This window comes from Trachurus trachurus (genome assembly GCF_905171665.1).
Source record: "Trachurus trachurus genome assembly, chromosome: 4".
NCBI classification, from domain to species: Eukaryota; Metazoa; Chordata; class Actinopteri; order Carangiformes; family Carangidae; genus Trachurus; species Trachurus trachurus.
Genome location: NC_139898.1, coordinates 6,119,697 through 6,140,449, shown reverse-complemented (window position 1 = coordinate 6,140,449; position 20,753 = coordinate 6,119,697). Strand labels below are relative to the sequence as shown.

Genomic DNA, 20,753 nt, shown 5'->3' with positions numbered 1-20,753 from the left:
GACAGAGTTGTTTTAAAGGTAAATGCAGAGACTGCTTGCTGAAAAACTGTCCCTGAAGGCAACACGCATCAGCGGTTTTGCACGAATTTACCTCTAAAACGGCTCTGTCTCGGAACGTTCCGTTATTATCTCCTAGCGTGGTGAATGTGCAGGTCACAACTTGTCAACCAGAGCATTTTGGAGTTGTTGGATTGTGCATTTGATGAGTTTGATGAGGGAAACCAAGAAATCCCATTAGCCTCCATAGAATAGCTCTAAGCAGCTCACAGCTCTGCTCTGCCATTCTAAAAATAGCTTGCACCGACAAATAAAGGTAACGAACTAACTGCTATTACTATAGGGATTATGGAAATGGGGCAATTTGCCAAAATGTTTAACCAATTATATCTTCATTTCATCATTTTTTTTATTTTTCTGGTATGGTGACAGAACCATAAATGCAGATCTGAAGGCTTTATGCTGTTTGGATATTTTACATTTGGGATTTTTTTTCCCTCCAGGACAAAATAAGTAGAGGAAATGAAATGATCAGACCTCAACTTTAATATAAAGCAATGCTAGCTCTCGAATACTTCAGTCAACAGTTTGCATCACACTTTCAGGTAAATCCAACATGTCAACACACGTTGAAATTTAGTTTTTCGTCATATATATTCACAACAGCGACACACTCTATGGTGTGTATTCTGTATATGTACAGTAGTCAGGCAGCCTGTGTGCTGACCGCAGGGGGAAATCCTCTGAATAAAAGCCTGTTGGCCTGTGAGGGTGATGCAGACTGTTGCATGATCTCCTGCCATGACTCCTTCTCAGTGGGGTCAGCCAGCACAAGCAGCAGCAGTAATAATGTAGCAGCAGTGAGGCACGGCTCAGTGTGAGCTCCTATGACGATCATCACAGCCGAATGGGGAGGAGGCAGCACAGCTAACTTTGAACAGCGTGTCGTACATCGTCGTCTTCATCATCATCATCGTAGTCGTCGTCGTCGTCTTCCATCACCATCATCAGAGCACAGTCCCGTGGTGTGAAAAGAAATGTCATCTCCCTCTCCTGTCCCTGTGAATCCCTGGTGGACCGGGTGTCTGGGTGATGTGTCGGCTCATGTGTGCTTACTCATCGTCCCATGTCTGCTGTAGCAGGAAGTTGGCTGCCAGGTTCTCGTTCTTCTCGCAGGCGAAGTAAGCCTGGATGACCAGGCCCTCGGGGAAGCCCAGGGCTTTTAACTGGAACACAACACACACATTCACGTCACTTACACACACAGATACACAACCCACTAGTGCAGCTGTGTGTTGGACAATTATCTATCATAGATTTCTCTACTTAAAGCGATAGTTCAACATTTTCGCCTATTGCCATAATCCCTATAGTCTTAGGAGTAGGTTCATTACCTTTAATTGTCGGTGCAAGCTGTTTTTAGATGGGCGGGGCAGAGACGTGAGCTCTGCACGGCACACGGTACTTTCGTACTTACTTTGCATTTCCCTCATCAAACTCATCAAATACACAATCCAACAACTCCAAAACGCTTTGGTGGACAAGTTGTGACCTGCACATTCACCATGCTATGAGATAATAATGTAACATTACAAGACAGAGTGGTTTTTGAGGCAAATGCAAAGCCGGAACTACATTCCAGACACGACTGCAGGGCGGACTGATTTCAAAAGCGCAAGTAGTTTTGAGTATTTGCTTCATGTGTCGTAATGTTACATATTATTTCATAGTGTGGTGAATGTGCAGGTCACAACTTGTCCATGAGAGCGTTCTGGAGTTGTTGGATTGTGTATTCAGTTTGCTGAGGGAAACGCAATGTACCATGCTCCTTTGTTGCGTTAGCTGAGCAGCTCGCATCTCTGTCCCGCCGATCTAAAAACAGCTTGCACCGACAAAGGTAATTAACCTTTAATTTAAAAAAAAAAGACTATAGGGATATGGCAATAGGCGTATTTGCCAAAATGTTGAACTATCCCTTTAAACTGTGTCCATTACATCTTGTTTTTTTGTCTTGTTTTTAACTTTATTCTTATTTAGAAAGGCACATTTCCATTACATATAATAATTACAGCATTTCAGACTTTCTTTAGTCCTCAGGTTATTTGTCCCTTGTTTGTTCCCCCCTCCCTCTGGAGATAGGGAAAGGTGGATGCAGAAAGTCCAAATAATGTTGTCCATATTTGCCTTCTGGGATTTGCCCCTCAATCACTGGTCATTCTAGTTATGAATCAACAGAACAGAACATGGGAGCCCACCACCTCTGACTGCCCAACCATCACATGAAAAAGAGGGCAGGTTTACACAAAGCACAATTAGATGTATAAATCTCCTATCAGGGCTCCAGACTGCCCATAAGTGGGGGCATTTTGCCCCTACAATTTGAGACGGTGTAAGTAATTTTTTTCATCTACTTGTGCAACCGGTAAATTTGTTGTTTGTATTTTTTAACAGTGGTGAAACATTGAAGGGAGACTCATAGCCAGGGCCGGCCCTAGCATTTTGGTGGCCCTAAACAAGCTTTTTGTTTGTGGCCCACTCTAAGCGCAAACACCAAATCACATACACTGCTTAAAACTGAATACAGACATGTTTGATAGACAGATGTAACAATACTCAAGTGTTTTATGTCTAATCTTCCGCTCTAAGTACACTGAGCCCAATTTGTCAGAGAACACTGTATAAAGAAATAATTTAGGCCAAATTTTCTGAAAAATTTCAAATCCCTTGTGAAAACACTCCTTTAGTCATGAGAACAAACTCTTTTGGTGCTTGAAATAGGATATGAATACAGTAATAGATAAGTGTAGAAAACAAGTCTAAAATGAAATTTTTAAAATCGCCTTTTGAGCATAAATGTTGTCTTTCTGGCATTCTATTTTCACCAAATGTCTCAAATGTGAGATAAAAGAAGCTGAATATTGACTTCAAAGCTTCATCAGATTTTTTGAATGAGAAATTAGCTTTTTTTCCTCTTCAAACAAAAAATATTTACAAATGGAATTGTTGTGCAATGAAATAAATAAATGGAAAACACACAATTTACATTGTTCATATAATGTGTGTTGTCACTGTGTCTGTGCTGTGTGAAAGGTTAAAAAAAGAAAGTGTAAGAGCTCAACAGGTCTGTATACAGAGCTAAAGCTGAGTTTAAGTCTGAACTTTCTCATATCCTATATATATATTTTCTAAATAATCATGCTCATCAGATGAGTCAAAACTTCCAGCGTCTGAAGCACCGTCATCACCGCTTCTCTCTCTCTCCTAACGATTCTGTGGGTTTGAAGCTTCACCGTTGTTTTAATTGACAGGTTCGGTCTCCTCTGCCGTCTCTCTCCATGCCAGCCGCTGTAGGTAAACCATGGAGCTAAAACTGTGATAGGAAGGACCTTAGTGATCCCAGAGTGCCAATTGGTTGGCCGAAGTTGACTGACAGGCGATTCAACCAATCACGTATGCTCAAGTTGACGGACAACGGATTCAACCAATTACGCACAGTGAGAGGGGACGATGTGCGCACCATGCTCTGTTATTGGCTCTCAAACCCTGGCTGTGAATAACGTAGGTCATCGAGGGCGGGTGTATTTGAAAGAGGAGAGCCGTCTCTCGGTCACGGGGGCAGTTAAACCGCGTTTCTACGGCGTAAAATGACCGAAATATAAACAAAAACATATCAAGACCGTCGCGTAAACGCGCGCGCCGACCTCAGTGTTAAAATGACTTGAACTGAACCCTTCTGATCATGTGGCCCCACCTGACGGCTGAGGCCCTAAACAACCGCATAGAGTGTTTATGCCAGGGGCCGGCCCTGCTCATAGCCAATGTGTGGGAGGATCATGAATGAAAAGGAAACGTGAATATTTGCTTTGCAAGTCGATTTATGGTGTGCGCCCCTGAATTTTATACTTGTGCTTAAGTTATGGGGACACTGTGCTCCTAGTAAAAAAAGTTAGTCTGGAGCCCTGCATATACAGTACAATGTCCATCCATTCGTCAGTGGTGGGTAGTTCTACCTTTAACCATTTTCTCGTGATGGATTTTTTACTGGCTGCCAATAATATACCCAGTAGGTTTTTGTCTTTAACAGTCCGTGTTTGAGGGGTGGTGTGTGGCGCAGTGGTTAAAGTGGCCGCCCCATGTAGAGGCTACAGTCCTCAATGCAGGCGTCCCCGGTTCGAGTCCTGTATCGGGCGGACCTTTCCTGCATGTCATTCCCCCTCTCTCTGCCTCCCCCTTTCCTGTCTATCTCACTATGTGCTGTCCAATAAAGGCAAAAAGGCCAAAAAATATATTTTTTTTAAATTAAAAAAAAATAGTCCATGTTTGAGTACGACAGAAAATCAACCCAATACATAGTTTCACATTTGAATAGAATATTTACACCATCTGACCCCTGATCCTGGGAACACACTACCTGCATTGCAAGAGCATAACAGCTGATGTGAGCTGTTGCAGATAACAGTGATCACACTGACACTGTCACTCTACATAGAGTTTGCAGGTTGCTCCAATGTGAACTTCCTCAATTCATTTCTTATCTATTTTTAACTAAATAAAATCCGTTTCACTTCCAATAATTCACTTTTTCCGCCAAGTTCATATTTATTATTATTGACTGATGAGTGCTTCACACAATGTAATGTAAGATAACCTGAACTACTACTTTAAAACAGCCAGATGTAAATATGAGTGAACTGACCCTCTCGATGGCCTCCTTCTCCTGGGGGGTGACCTGTATGTAGTTGGTGTGTGGTGACCCCTGGGCCTCAGCGCCTTCCCCTCCTGCGTCTCCGCCTCGTGGCTCGTTCAGCATCTGTACGAAGCGCTCCTGGTGCTGCGTGATTTGCTGTAAATGATATATTCAGTCAATATGAATTCTACAGCTGCTGCCTGTACACTGACCTCCATGAGGGTGGAAGATGTGTTTGGTCACAGCTTCATTATTCGCATTGTTAAAATTATATTCAAACTTTGTTCAGGATTCCAATTTTTATTGAGTATTTAATATACTGGAGCTGTAACGGTACATAAAAATGTTGGTTCGGTACGTATTTTGGTTTTTAAGCCACAGTTCGTTTTTTTTTTTTTCCCGGTTCGGTTTGGGAAGATAAAAAAATCTAAATGTTGTTCATTCATTTGTTATGAACATTTGTCAATTTTCAAATTAGACATTAGAAATATATAAAATGGAAAATAAATATGATATAAAATAATTATTAGTTATTATTAATCATTAGTTTTGCACTTTCCTCTGAAAGGGACTTCAAAGAACTTACAAAAACTTGAGGAATTAATTTTTAACAAGTAAACTAAAGTGCTGCATTAAAGGGATAGTTCACACAAAATTCAAATTTCACTCATTATCTACTCACCCTCATGTCTCAAACTTGAGGAATTAATTTTTAACAAGTAAACTTAAGTGCTGCATTAAAGGGTTAGTTCACCCAAAATTCAAATTTCACTCATTATCTACTCACCCTCATGTCGACTAAGGGCTGGGAGAATTTTCAGAGTTATCCGTGCCTTCTCGGAATTACAGTGGGGCTCCGCGCAACAGTATTTGTCCATATAATGGTTGTGAATGGTGCTCACTTTTCTTTGTCCAAAAAGACACCAAAAAACATCCAAATACCTCCATATTGCTCGTCTGTAATGTCCCTCTTGTATTGAAGCCCCGTCATGAGAAATTGTTCCACCGGTCAGTGCACTGACACAGGAAGAGCAGTGAACTGAGACACTGGGAGCTTCCGCTACAAACAAGCTTAAAATATAGACTTATTTAATTTTTTTCGGAACAATTTCTCATGTTGGGGCTTCAATACAAGAGGGACATTACAGACGAGCAGTATGGAGGTATTTGGATGTTTTTTGGTGTGTCTTTTTGGACGAAGAAAAGTGAGCACCATTCACAACCATTATATGGACAAATACTGCTGCGCGGAGCCCCGCTGTAACTCAGAGAAGGCACGGATAACTCTGAAAATTCTCCCAGCCCTTAGTCGACATGAGGGTGAGTAGATAATGAGTGAAATTTGAATTTTGGGTGAACTATCCCTTTAACAACAGTGCAAACTTGTATTCTCTCTCTCTCTTTTTTTTAACAAACTTAAGAGCAGCATTAACAGCAGAATTAACCATTTAATCATAACAGCGAACAGAGAGAGAGTCATTCCTCTGCTCCTCAACAGAGAAGGGAGGGAGGGAGGGAGCGAGGAGAAGAGCCGTCACTCTGACAATGAAAACGAGTGGCAGACCCCGTTGGATGAATGAGCTGCCCATGTCTCTGTGTTGACCGTTTACATAACATGTGTGGTGTGGATGCGTAGTATCTTTGGTTTGGTCAACACGCCGAATTCCGTGTGCCTGTTTGGAACCTGCAACTCAGATTTGAAGTTCCGCTTATTATTTTTTATTTTTCTATGTACTGTGCCACTTGTGTGTACAGAAACGATTCAATTTGTTACTTGTACTGTTTCAGTCCTAATATGTATGTATTTATTAACTTTATCATGAAAACACATTCAGTAGTTTACAAGAAAATCTATATCTTTGCATATAGAGTCTTTGACTGGTATGAGGGCTCGCCGACTCTTACTGCTCTGTAATCAGTTTATTTTAAATGCAGACAGCCGTGGCAGCGCGTGAGTTTGGCGCAGTGATACCTGCAGCAGCTGTGGGTTGTCTCTGCCCAGCTGCTGCAGCAGGGCCGGGAGCAGGGCAGGGTTCTGCTGGATGATCTGTCTCATCTGCTGGAACTGAGGCTGGTTCCTCAGGAACTCCAGAGGGTTGCCCGTGGTGACGGAGCCTCCGCCGGCAGCGGGAGGCTGGCTGCCGGTCACCGGCCCTGCTGGGGGAGTGGATGAGCCACTTACTGTTGGTTTTTGTTCACAAACACAAAAAACACAATGGGAAACCTATTTCTGGATCATTCAGTCAGCAGGTGGGAAATAGACACAGTCCTCAGAGCTGAGCTGGCCTGTAACCCTCTAACAGCCTCTTTTCAGGAAAAACCTGACGATGGAGGACCAAGGGTCTCATGGGAAATATAAGTAAGGGATAATGTATAGTTCGGAGGTTGTTATGGAGAAACAAACCCCGACAGGTTGTATGCAACCTGTCGGGGTTTATTTCTCCATAACAACCGACCAACTATACATTATCCCGCTTGGAACACGGTCTACAACTAAATCATTCAATAATGTAACACAAAATAATGATTAAAAGAGATTTTATTCATGCAAAATGAGCCTGTTCTACATAAAAAAGTGCTTTTATTGGTTTACGCCGCCCTGATCAGCGCAGCACAGAAAAGAGAAACTATGCAGGATATTGACCTTGTGTTTCATTTTTACCGCTTCGGACTCACTGTGATGTTAGATAAATGATTTGTAACTTGTTACAAGGAGTGTGGAGGCTCCTTCCACATCGTGTGCTTGTGTGCTGTCTCTGTTGATGTCTTGCTACATGTCTGTATAGTTGTGCTTATGTGCTACCGTCCTTTAACCAATCCTTTTTCTTTCACAGCCCTCTCTCCCCTCCCCCTCAAGAAGGAAGAAGGAAGGTTCTATAGGCAGGTGCTCGGACTTTGTGGTGCGCCTTGTGTACACACAACATCGAATTCTACAAACTTTTGCGTCACCGTATGCACGCAGATTTCCTCCCAAAAAATGCTTGTCTAAACGCGGGAGAAAAAGTGAGAACGCAACATTCAGATTGTTTCCGTGTAAACATAGCCCAAGTCTGGATATTGTTTATTCTGCCTGTAAACATACTGAGCACGTCAACTGGACTCTCGCACGAGACCTATAAAATATTCCTAAAATATTAGGAAACTAGAGCCCCATGTTGAATTTGCCTGGAATTGTCCTTTAAGATTTAAAATGTATTTGCAAAAACCATGAATACATGAGAGAATCAGAAAAACTCTTTGGTTGGGTCCATCCATACACATACTCACACTGATGAAACAAATGTGTGCTCTTACTGGTAGCGGCTGCAGGCGGCTGCTGTGGCTGCTGTGGAGCAGGGGCAGCAGGGGCAGCAGGGGCGGGGGCGGGGGCTGGGGCAGGGGCAGGGGCAGGGGGGTTCAGCGGAGCAGTGTGCTGTACCGGCTCTGGAGGTGGCAGATTGCTGGCCTCTGCTGGAATACCCTGCAGCACACAAACATTTTACAACACGCCCCGCGAACAGAGCAGTGGGCGGGGCTGGGGGTGAAGCGGGGGTTAATCCTCACCATGAGCAGATACTCCACAGCCCGGTCCGGGTTGTTGTAACTGGCTCTGAGGGCGGCGACCACCTGCTCCCGCTCATAACCCATAGACATGATCTCTGACACCAGGTTCTCATAGGCCGGACCCGTCACTGTGGAAACAACAGGAGGGGGAGGAGGGGGAGGACAGGGGAGAGGGATGGTTCAGATAAGACTGGACTTACACCGATCAGACATGACATCATGACCACCTGTCTAATATTGTGTTGGTCCCTTTTGCTGCGCTGCACCAGAGATATTCTATATACTATCCAGATGGCCCATGAGAAGCTGCTCCAATGATATGAAATGGTTTGGCTATAATTACTGTCTCCTAAGTGGGTGTGGGCAACCGTCCACCCCGCCTCGTGTTGTGTGTGGATTTATGAAAGTTGTAGGTAGACGAAAGTGAGATATTTATATTTTCTTATGATAACATTAAATATTTACACAGCTAACAGTTATATTTAGCATGACGAAAATTATTTAAAGCAGAAGTAAGTGATATATTTGTGTTAATATAAGTCTTAAATAGTTATATCTTCCGACAGCAATCACTTACATAGAGTGTTTGGACTGAAACACGGGTCTCTCAGTCCCTCTGCTCTGCTCTGAGCCGAAGAGAAAACATTTATCGTATCCTACAGTTTTTATCCAATGAGGAGAGAGAACGGCATGCAGGGCTGTGTGTGCAGCCAAGGGACGCCGTGAATGTGGCGACGTAGGGACGAGGACTGTTATGGTGCGTTCAAGGAAACTCGTATTTTTCCGACCGTGAAGTGGTACCAGTTCGATCTGGTACGAGTTCACGGGTTGGAAGTTACGAGTGGCCGTTATAGTGACTTTCACCGGTAAAACAGGTCGGAAAAACACGAGTGGGTTGCCTGGAACGCTACAAAGTCGTAAGTTGTGACTTGAAGCTGTAATTTACGATTTCAAAAGCCTGCCTGGAACGCAGCATTAGCGAAAACGACCGGACCACTCACTTCTGCTTTAAATAATTAGCGCAGGCATTCGCGAACGTTTGTTTGACGTTGCCTAGGAGATCTGTGCCAAATCTCGCGAGAGTGTGTTGTTGAGACAGAGACAGGTCTTGAACAAAGTTCATTTTCTCCTGATGTGTCCGTTTGAAAATTGCCTTTTTTGTGTCAAAATGTTCAGAAGAGATGTGGCTTGTAAAAAATTTGTCCAAAATGTATTAAGTTACGGTACTGTGGAGCGAAAGAATCAACCAAAATCTGTGTTCACGTTCACTTCTCTCATTAGAGTCAATAGACTCAAGACTGCTGCTAGTCTCTTAAAGGGGCGTGGCCGCGGAGAAGCCCATGTGTATCTTGACAGCTTTCTATCAGAAGCAGCATGAAATTGTTCAGCAGTCTGAGCAAAAGTATCTGGTCTGTTGGATGGGAGCACACGGGCCAGCCTTCTCTCCCCACGTGTATCAATGAGCCTGGAGCTGCTTCACCACCGTTCCTTCCTTGGACCAACTTCTGAAAGATCCTGACCAGCAGACCGGGAACAGCCCATAAGAACTGCAGCTGCAGCTCATGAGAGACCCAGTCGTCCTTGTAGAACTTGATCAAATCCTTAATCTGCCCATTGTTCCTGCTTCTAACACATCAACTTTGAGGACAACATGTTCACTTGCTGCCTAATGTATCCCACCCACTAACAGGTGCCACGATGAAGTGTTATTCACTGTCATTCACCTCACCTCTGAGTTCTCAGAATGTCAGGACCACAGTGTGATCAAATCCTGATTTTAGAACTTAACAAAACTACCAAACACATGAAAATAGCAAGAAGAAAAAACACAGTAGGAAACCAAGAACATTGAAAATGGTGTTTTGCAGACTTCCTAAAAGTCATTTCAATTTGGTACTCAGCTGTTAATGGAAGCGTGGCAGCAGCCTTTCACTGAGTGTGGCCACTCAACTGGTTCATTTGATTCACACCAAGAACTTATTGCTCAAAGAGAAATGCTGTCACTGTGGGAAAAGGGAGAAAACTAAAAACCCCAGCACCTCGGTGTATATAATATGGAGAATAAAAGTGACAGATATATTACCTAGTATCGATGCTGCTTCTTCAAGGAGACCCAGTTCATCAACAAGGCTGAGAGAGAGAGACAGAGACAGAGACAGAGCGTAAACCAACAATTCAAAACCAGACAAAGGGTCTGCACAGCTACAGTATCTAAGGAAATACAGTACACGCTGATGTTACCAGGCTAAACACAGGCTGAGGCTGATGATGTGGGCTACTTTACGTTAGTTATAGACAAAGGTACATTTGGTTTGCAGGAAAACACTCATCACTTTTATAAATATCTAACACAGAAACATCATCATATGTACTGGGTAAATGAGTAGAAATTAATTAATTAATCAAAACAGCGCCTCAGTGCAGAATGGCTTCATTCAAACTTCTCCTTTTGTTCAGTCTCCAGTTTGGAGACAATGAATCTGAGACTCCAGATCAGATCCAAGACACGATTTAAAATGGATCCAGCCATCCACTGTGACTGTCTGCTGTACAGGGATGGTAGGTGAAGTTGTAATTCATCAGCTTATGATGATGTCGTGAGTTTTGGAGTGGTCTGGTCTAGGGATGGGCATGGTTAATCAATTATCGTTCACTGATCGTTCAGAATTGTATCGATCACGTAAATTTTTTATCAATCTAACGTTGTTATTGTTACCGTTAACTGAGAAGATTAAAATGCTCTACACACAGCTACAGATGTGCAGCGCCACATCATTTTTGAAAGTGCTTGTGATTGCTTTTTGTACAAGTGCAGCCAAACAGCAGCCTGAAGAGAGAGAGAGAGGCAGCGGAGCTACTCTGACAGCTCAGCTGCAGGTGAGCCAGGAGGAGAGCGCAGCGCCGTCTTTTTTTAAATAGTGGGCACCTTACAGGTGATGCACAAGCAGACATCCATGTACGTCAGAGGAGGCTGGTCCATTGAGGCAGAGGAGGTTGGTCCTCCTCTATTTTTGAGAGGCAAAAGGAAAATTTATTTTTTATTTAAGAAAGAGTAACTGGTTGAAATAAATCATTACCAAATCTCAGTATAATTTATAAAATATTATATATGTATTTTATCATAAAAAAAGTTTGTTTTTTGGAAGAAAATCCACTTAAAACGGCTCAACTGCGCCGCCAGCAGGCTCAGGAGACAGAGCAGGCTGTGTGAGGAGCAGGGAGCAGGAAGGTGGGGGCTCTACGGAGGTGGCAAGATTTTTACTTCCCTAACTGGCCTCGGGGCGGGATCTTCTTCCATTGACTCAATGCATTTAGGATGTCTTCATCCTGACCTGTGATTGGCTAAGACACGTAAAATGACGTCATGACGGAGGAGGCTCTTCTGTACCAATCAGCAATCAGAACACAAGATTGACAGCAGGTTGGTCCAATGACAGTTCCCAAATTTCATTCTCACATTTATACAGCTGTAAACAGGAAATACCGCTATGTATTTTACAGCTTTCACTACCAGCTATGCTCGGACAAGAAATATGGAGTTTTCAGCGATATTGGAATCGGTTGGAGGACATAATGTTAGCGGCACGACCGGGACACAATACGGAGCAGCAACGAAGTTGTTTTGTTGTGATATGCTGCTGTCGTGTAGTTACTCTGACAGCTGCATTCGCGTTGACTGTCACAACGGTAACCTGGGGTCGAGGCGCGGAAGGAGAAGATATTTAGCGGCACAACAGCGGGACATAATACGGAACAGCAACGCACTTTGTCTTGGGCGAGTGTACTAATGAGTGTTGTGTGATGTGCTGTGCTGTCCTGCAGTCTTTGTAAACTGCTGCGGTAGCGTAGTGGGTAGAGCAGATGGCTGGCATGCCGGTGACTGTCCGACGGTCCGAGCCCCACTAATTACCGGTATTTATTTTTAGCCGGCCGCGGGGACACACCGGCTCATGTTAATCGATGTGTCGTTCACAGACACGCCGCCAGCTCGTGCCCTGCAGCGATCATTTCAACTACCGGGTCCGTAATCTAGTATTTTCCGTGATCAGGCGCGTCAAGCCGGGTGGGAAGTCCAAACAAACACGAGATGGTCCTGATGTCAAAGTCACTGCTCCTCTCATGGTCCTGATGTCAAAGTCACTCTGCCTTGTGGCTTTACAAATTCTAAAGAAAAGGTGAGTACTTAATAGTTCAATTATTTTTTTCCTCAGTGTTTTTTCCAATTACTATGAAACTGACAAAGTTTGATTTCTGCTCACTCTGCACCTCTGATGTTGTCAACAGGATCTCTGCTCCTCTCATGGTCCTGATGTCAAAGTCACTCACCTCCACTCATGGTCCTGATGTCAACAGACTTTTATCATTTAATAAAATGTTTTTTTAAAGAAGTCTTGTACGTCATTGTTTTATTACTCAAATTAAATCGAATATAAGAAAGTAGAGATAGGTAGTTGACTAAAATAACATGACACCGTGGACTGGTTTTCCTCCTGTCCTCCCCAATTTTTTCAGTCACCAGCCGCCACTGATGTACGTTGTCCTTCTTCCTTCACGGGGACTGCCCTGCATTACTGGCACATGTCCTCCCATGTAACTTCTGGCTGCTAGTAGAAGTCTGCAGGCGCACGTGAACATGCACTCTATAGTATATGAATATGATATTAATGTTCAATCGATAGTTCATTGTTAATTTTCCAGATGATCGATCAAAAAGATTTCTTCAAATGCCCATCCCTAGTCCGGTCATAAATCATTGTGCCAGTAAAATTAAAAGTTGGACCTGATGATGAAGCTCTGATCATCTAACTTCAAACACAGAGGAACAAAATGTAGAGCAGCTCTTTGAGTCTGCATCAGTGAGTGACGCTGAGCTGTAGTGGCAACATTCAGATATCTGATCTGAAGCTCCGCTCTGCTACGTTCTCACTGTGCTAACCCAGACTTTACAACTTATTTAAAGGGATAGTTCAAAATTTTGGCAAATTGGCCCATTGCCATAATTCCTATAGTTTTAGCAGTAGGTTCATTACCTTCATTTGTCGGTGCAAGCTGTTTTTAGAACTGTTTTTTGGAGTTGTTGGATTGTGTATTTGATGAGTCTGATGAGGGAAACGTGGAAATACCGTGTGCCGTGCAGAGCTCACGTCTCTGCCCTGCCGATCTAAAAACAGCTTGCACCGACAATTAAAGGTAACGAACCTACTCCTAAGACTATAGGGATTATGGCAGTGGGCCAATTTTCCAAAATGTTGAACTATCCCTTTAAAAACAAGTCTGCTGGAAGGTCATCCAACCTGGAAGCGGAGGAGTGGACCGGTACGGTGGGAGATGGCTGATTCTCAGACTCTTCCCTCGGCTTCTCCTCAGGCTGGGCGGCCGACGCCGTCTGAGCGGGTTCAGCAGCTGGAGCCGCGGCGGCGTCCGGAGCAGCGGCAGCAGCAGCCGAGGCCACAGCTGGAGCCGAGTCTTCAGGTGTGTTTGAGTCCAGAGCTGCTGCTGATGACGATTCAACAGAAGCCACAGAAGTGTTTTTTGGGGCTGAGGAGGGGGGTTCAGACGGAGGCACTGACTGTGAGGCCGGTGTTGGTGCGGTGGCCGTGTGTGTTGGCGTGGAGGTGGCCTGTGCTGAGCCAGAGGCCGGGGCTGCAGCTGGAGCTGGAGCTGAGGCTGAGGGTGTTGCTGCAGCTGCTGCTGCTGGGGGAGCCGGCTGAGGGGCTGCCTGTGGAGGAGGGGCTGCTTTAGGCTGAAAAGACATTTGAGAAATCGATCATTAGTGATGTTTATGTGACGACCAGACTGTTAAAGGGATACACTAACATTTTTTTTTTCGTGTCTTGCCTCACTCCTGAGTCCATGACAAGCAGATAGACACCATCCTTTTGACTGTGCGTGCAGTAACAAGGGAGATACGGGCAGAGCTGGCGCACCGCTAATTAGCTTAGCTAAAATGCTGGAAGTGCATAGGTAGTGTTAGCCTGCCATCAGAGACACTCTTCAGCAACTCTAAACAGACCAATCTTCGTCTCAGAGCTGACAAAACTCTCCGGTAAGGCATCTTGAGCGGTCAAATGCCGGTAACGGGATGAGATCGGTCAAAATGGAGGATTCAAGCAAAGACGATTTAATTTTGGTTCAAGCTAGCTACATCGAGGGTAGGTTAGCTTCCTATTTCAGAGTAAAAGCACGAATTCTATAATCATGGTTTTCTTTATATAAAGGGCAACGGGTGTTTTATTTTGTGAATGTAACCGGAAGTGCGTCACAACAGTTAGCATGAGTAGCGCCGAATTTGTCCAATCAAAATTGTAAACAGCTGGTAAAATTAACAACTGCTGATCTAAACAGCTACTTTCTCGCCTAAAAATGTTTGAAATGTTGATAAAGTGATATATTTACAGAGTTTAGAGCTAAAATGAAATCAGCTTCTGACTGCTGATTTTGGCTCGGGTAGGAGGCAGGCTAACACTACCTATACACTTCCAGCATTTGAGCTAAGCTAATTAGCGGTGCGCCAGCTCTGCCCGTATCTCCCTTATTACTTCACGCACAGTCGAAAGGATGGTGTCTATCTGCTTGTCATGGACTCGGGAGTGAGGCAAGACACACAAAAAAATGTTGGCGTATCCCTTTAAACTTCTGATTTTTTTTCTTCATGTCTGCCTTTTTTTGGTGACTTTTTGTTGGTCCTTGTTTTTTTTCGGTTTCAACTGTCTGTCACTGTGTTGGCGTCGGGGGAGAGCGAGAAACGCTTGATTTAATTACATCTAACAGGGCAGGGTTTTCTGCACCAAGTCACAAATATAGATGAACCAAATGTGATTTAACTTTAACTCAAAGTTCATGAAGAAGTTCTGGCAATTCTTCTTCTGTCTGCTCACACACACTCTCTGGTGTCAGAAGCTCTCTGAGTTCAACCCACAGCGTCTCTACTGGGACTAGAGACGTCTTAATGAGGCTCCAGACAGGCTCCACCACTGATCAGTGAATATAACAATATGAAACGGTCTACAGAATGACTCACAGTAAATAAGAATAGTAAATAAAGCTGACGAAAACTGGTAAAGAATTGTACAATTGTGCTGTGGAAACGGTAAAAAGCTGTGAAGGTGGTTGTTTTATTTCATGTTAATTTACATCTTTTTTCATCTGGGTTTTCACATTCCACATCAGTTTGGAAACCTGTGTAGACGTGGTCAGGGTGATTTGTGAGGTCGGTGACACATTCTGTCTTAAGAAACACCAATGTAGGTGCGGGACATAGCATAAGCATGTTTTTTTTTATGTACCTTGGGCCTGGTCTGATATCTCCTGATGGCAGGCAGCTTCTGCCCATATCAATACAACTTTATTAATCCAACCAGGGGCAATTGGTTCAAGCAACTGATACATACAATAAAAAGCATACCATAATAATAAAATAGTGTAAAATACAGAGGGGTATAGTGGGATCAAGGGTTTTATAAATATAGTTTTAAAAAAAAGGCAATCGAGACTTGATGAATGAAATGATTACAAGGAATTTAAAGGGATAGTTCAACATTTTGGCAAATTCACCAATCACCATAATCCCTATACAGTCATTCATTACCTTTAATTATCGGTGCATGGGGGGGTGTTTAGCACACATGTGCTCCACCAACTGAGCACATGTGCTGAGGCTATAGTCCTCACAGCAGACGGCCCCGCTTCGAATCCCACGTCGAGCGGCCCTATCCTGCATGTCACCCCCCCCCCCCCCCCCCCCCTCTTCCTCCCATTTCCTGTCTCTCTCTCAACTCTCCTGTCCATTAAAGGTGAAAAAGCCCCCCCAAAAATACTTTAATTATCGGTGCATGTTGTTTTGAGATCAGCGGGGCAGAGACGTGAGCTGCTCAGTGAACACAATGGAGGTGATACAGGTCCCCTGCCCCTCATCAAACTCATCAAATACACAATCAAACAACTCCACAACGCTCTCATGGACAAGTTGTGACCTGCACGTTCACCACGCTATGCACGGATCTCAAAACAACATGCCTCTAATGAACCTTCCCCTTTGACTATAGGGATTATGGCAATAGGCAAATTTTTTCAACATGTTGAACTATCCTTTTGAGAGACGAACGGCAGAGGGATAAAATTAGGTTAGTCTTACTAGCAGGAAAGAGATACCGACGAATATCTGGACTCTGTTGTTAACATGTCCAACTTTACAGCAGAAATAAACATGTTTACAACCTGGTATAAAACTTCTCCTGACAACTGTACAGACGGGAATCTTTATGACTGACATGTTAACGTTTTATTAAGGCTTAAAGCTCTGCATCACTGAGCCTGTTTACAGCTGTCATTAAAACACATCTTGAGTGGTAAGATCACCAGCGGACAGTGAGACAGTGGGTTGTGCCAGTTTACACTTTATTATTTAGGGCAAAGCACTTGTGATCACTTGTGATCTGATCCCTCAAGACACGTTTTAATGACAGTTGTAAACGGTGTGTTGGGTTATTGTGTGTATTTGAGTTTCTCCTTTTAACAGTTTTAATTCAGTATTTCTTTTCCAGTCACTTCTACTTTTCAAATTTTTTTACAACCATCATTAACAACTGTCATAAAAACTCATTACTTTTTATAGATCTTTCAAATTAAAAGCGTAGCAGGGATGACTTCCTGCTATCAGTAGTCGCACACAACCACAGACACAACAGTGAACAAGGTCGTTAGTAGATAATAACGGTTCACTCAGAGCAACTGGGTGGTGTGAGTATGACCTTAATTTAATGTCCAAAAAATAATAATCTGAGGACACACTGACCTTGGTAACCATGACCACCACAAAGTTTTTCTCATCCATTTTGTACTCTTTCAGCGGGGTGTCATCGTTTAAGATTTTGCCTGTGACATTCAAGCAGAAACAGGAGACGGGGGAAAAAGATTCATGCCACACACTAGAATAAGAAGCTTTAACAGTCTTAAACAGTGTTATGAAATTCTTAAATTCTTTCTTTCAAATGCTACAATGTTCAAATGTGAGTGACCTCGTCCGTCTCACCTGCATAGATGAGTTTTTGTCCCGCGGCAGGAAATGCATCTTTTCCTCTGTCCTCCTCGATCTTCTCCTTCAAGGTTTTCACCTGACAAACATCAACAGACAATGACGTAACTAAAAGAGAATTTTTTATAAATTGAAACATCTCCAGAAGTGACACTGTGTGAATGAAAACCCCAGAGTTAGTGCAGTTAGACCCGCTGGTTGTTTCTGTACATGTAATCACATCGAATGTTATGGGAGTGTGTTACTGTTTTCCACTGGACGAGCACTGTGGCGAGAAGTTGCACTCACTTAAATCAGTTTAATAACAGGATAGGATCTATAGCAAAGTGTTGATATTCTGCTAATAGAGAGATAATATCACTGTGACCATCCACAACTACTTCACTTATCTAACGCTACACTCCTGAGGGTTATGTTGTCATTCGTTCATATTGCCTTCCTTTATTATAGGGCTGTATCATATACAAAACATATCATATTGCCATTATATGGGCAGATATTCACTATTCACTACAATATTTATTATGTAGGGCTGCAACTAACGGTTACTTTCATCATTGATTATGTAAACGATTAATCGATTAGTTGTTTGGTCGATAAAATGTTTAAAAATGTCAATCAGTGTTTCCCAAACCACAAGATGACGTCCTCATATCTCTTGTTCGGTCCACAAACCAAAGAGATACTCAGTATATTGTCATAAAGGAACAAAGAAACCAGAAATACTGTATTCACATTTTAAGAAGCTGAAATCAGAGAATTTGGACTATACAAACCGATTATTCAATTATCAAAATAGTTGGCAATTAATTTAATAATGAATAATTGTTCGATTAACTGTTGCAGCTCTATTATAGTGCGATTTTTGTTAGGACTTACACGAACCAATATGTTCTGTTGACCTGGGCATCTGCTTAGCAACACAACACTTTTGGTGTTAATAATGCACAACAATGATGTGTCACAGTTTATCTTATTTAAAATAATTGCAGCTCACTATATAATTGAGTTTGTAGCTGTTGCTGATAGTTCTCGGGCCCCTGACACTAGTTGGGCTTGTATAGCTACTATAATTAAAACAGTCAATAGCAAAAACAGACAGAACAATTAATTATATCCTACAATTAGCTTAAAGTATACAGATGTTCAAACGAAAAGGACATAATGACCCAACAAGCGGATAAACACTCAAACAAAGACAACTACCTACGGTATATAAAATAAGCACATCTATGCTGGTTGCTTTTATGAGCACTTCATTTTGCTGTTGACAAATGTGCGTATATCTGGTGTAAATGTTATTGCAGTTACAGTGAAAACTAAATTGATATATATTACAACAGGATTAATTTGGAACATAATTTTGGAGCAGTGTGGGAACAAACAGCTTCACTACTGTGCAAATGAACCATGGACTGAATGACACATGTCCATGTTGGACCAGTGGATTTAGATCATTACAAACATGAGTAAAAGACAATCATAATATTATCAGTTTGTTTTGTTATTAAAAAGAAAAATGTTGCAGTTTCACATTTATTATGATGCATGTGGGGCGCCAATGGCTGTTGTGGTCATTGTGGTCACACAGGAAACATTAGTTAAATACACCTAATATAAATGACTATATGCTGCTTTTTCATATGGGAAAAGCCCACAGGTCTTGAGGAGGGGGCTTATACTGAGGATTTACTGACAGTCTTCCCACTACAACACTAACAAGCAGAAGGATTAAAATATTGCATCGTCATTCATGGTGAAACACTGAAACAAGTCAAACACCATCAAGCTAAAGCAATCCACTCACATTTCCGGTCATTGTTTTTCAGTATAAAACCTTTCTGCTATTCACAACGGGTGTTGAGTTCATAGGTATACAGGCAGTGTGTTTTACCGTATTATTTATATTCTTTATCCAATCAAAAGCCTTTCGTCAACACGGTCTAAAAATGTGAAAGTGATTCAAATAAAGATGTGAGGCCTTTACTTTGAAGGACAAGTTGCTTGATTCCGGTCTAGCTCGAGCTAGCTGTAGCAACATTACCCCACATGAACTCAGTAACTGTAAGAACCTCCAAATTAACAACTTGTCCCAATGCATATTTGTCTCACACACTCAACCGTACTTTTTTAATTAGACAAAAATATGACAGTCCGCCCCTTAGCCGCCGTTACCACGTCTGTCTGAACGTTAGCTGCAATTCCCCAATGCTACAGCCTATATGGCAGCCCTCCCTCCCGGCCTGGGCATGTTTACTTCAGCCCCGTTAACTTCTACTCACCGTCAATTCTGGGTCTATCTCAATTTTGAACGTCTGTTGCTGCAGGGTCTTTAGTGTTATCGTCAGCATCTTGCGACGCGGTTGTGGGAGGCAGCTGGGGTCAAGATTCAGTGGAGTTGGGGGGCAATTTCTCGACTGAAGCCGCTCTTTTTGCTCAATATCTATTTAACTGGGTCTAAATGTATGTGTGACTCAGCTGTCTCAGTGCTGCGGAGCGAGCTGCACACGGACGCCATCTACCGCTGGAGGCGAGGCACTGCACCGCACTGCACGCTGCCGCCTTCAGGTGCCGTCGGAAAGACTGAAGAAGTCGAGAGGCAGATTAATGAGTCAATAAAACGGTATCTCCTGCAATTCTTGTTAACTTTGAATATCAAACTGCGACATAAACTGTTAATTTTTGCACTCTCCTCTCTGTGTACTGTCCATTTTGCTGCTGGAATATCTCATCTTTTGTTTCATTATGGCACTTTACTGCTAAAGCTGTTTTCTCATTGTGCATTTCTCATCTGACACTAGAGCTCATGAAACCAGATAGGAAAACAGACCTCTCTTGTTTTGAATCTTGATACAGTCCTTTTGCATTAGTGGTTTCAATCAAATCACTTACTTAAGATACTTACTCTACTATAATTGATGTCTTTTAAGTTTGATTATATAATATAGTTAGCCTACTTTTAGTAGCTTGACTATTTTATACACAGTCATTCTGCTTTCCTCAGTTTTACAGTGACAGTTTGAATTTGAATTTACAGAAGCGGTTTTTACATCTGCTTTCGCACATTTCTCACTTTATCACAGTCCTGCACAGATATCTGCTGCAAAATTAAACACTGCAGTGAAAATATCATACAGCAAACGCATCCTAATCAAACAAATAGCTACTTAACTTAAATCAAGTCCAAAACACATTTGGATGAATCTTGCTCTAAACCTAAAGGTCCTCTGACTTCCACAGGCTTGCATACACAATTCCATTAAGTCTATAGTGATCTGCTGAAAGTGGTTGAAAAGGTCCAAAATGTTACTGCTAGCTACAATTTTTGTCTTAACATTTACAGTATAAAATATAAAGTGTAAAGCTCTTTACTCCAGGAGCCATGTTGTTTTCTGGTTGTACATACATCTGTCTTATTATCATGGAGGCAATGTCTCAGTAATACCTCAATCTTTACAGCCTACCCAATTCACTTGGACTCAAAAGTGAACT

At 42.6% G+C, this 20,753-nt stretch overlaps 1 protein-coding gene across 2 annotated transcripts; it reads right to left on the bottom strand.

The window, feature by feature from the left end:
- Nucleotides 1-202: 202 nt before the first annotated feature.
- rad23ab (RAD23 homolog A, nucleotide excision repair protein b) lies at nucleotides 203-19,769 on the bottom strand. 2 transcript variants are annotated; one of them, XM_083970699.1, is made up of 10 exons: nucleotides 19,544-19,769; nucleotides 17,259-17,340; nucleotides 17,022-17,101; nucleotides 13,522-13,970; nucleotides 10,311-10,357; nucleotides 8,228-8,355; nucleotides 7,979-8,144; nucleotides 6,657-6,838; nucleotides 4,694-4,840; nucleotides 203-1,223 (listed from the first exon to the last, which is right to left on the bottom strand). In XM_083970699.1, the coding sequence occupies exons 1-10, from the start codon at nucleotides 19,610-19,612 to the stop codon at nucleotides 1,110-1,112; spliced, it is 1,464 nt and encodes a 487-aa protein (XP_083826825.1). In that variant the 5' UTR covers nucleotides 19,613-19,769; the 3' UTR covers nucleotides 203-1,109. The 2 variants fall into 2 exon arrangements, with proteins under 2 accessions (XP_083826825.1, XP_083826824.1); XM_083970698.1 differs by having other exon boundaries at nucleotides 204-1,223; nucleotides 6,657-6,841.
- Between the last annotated feature and the right edge of the window lie 984 nt (nucleotides 19,770-20,753).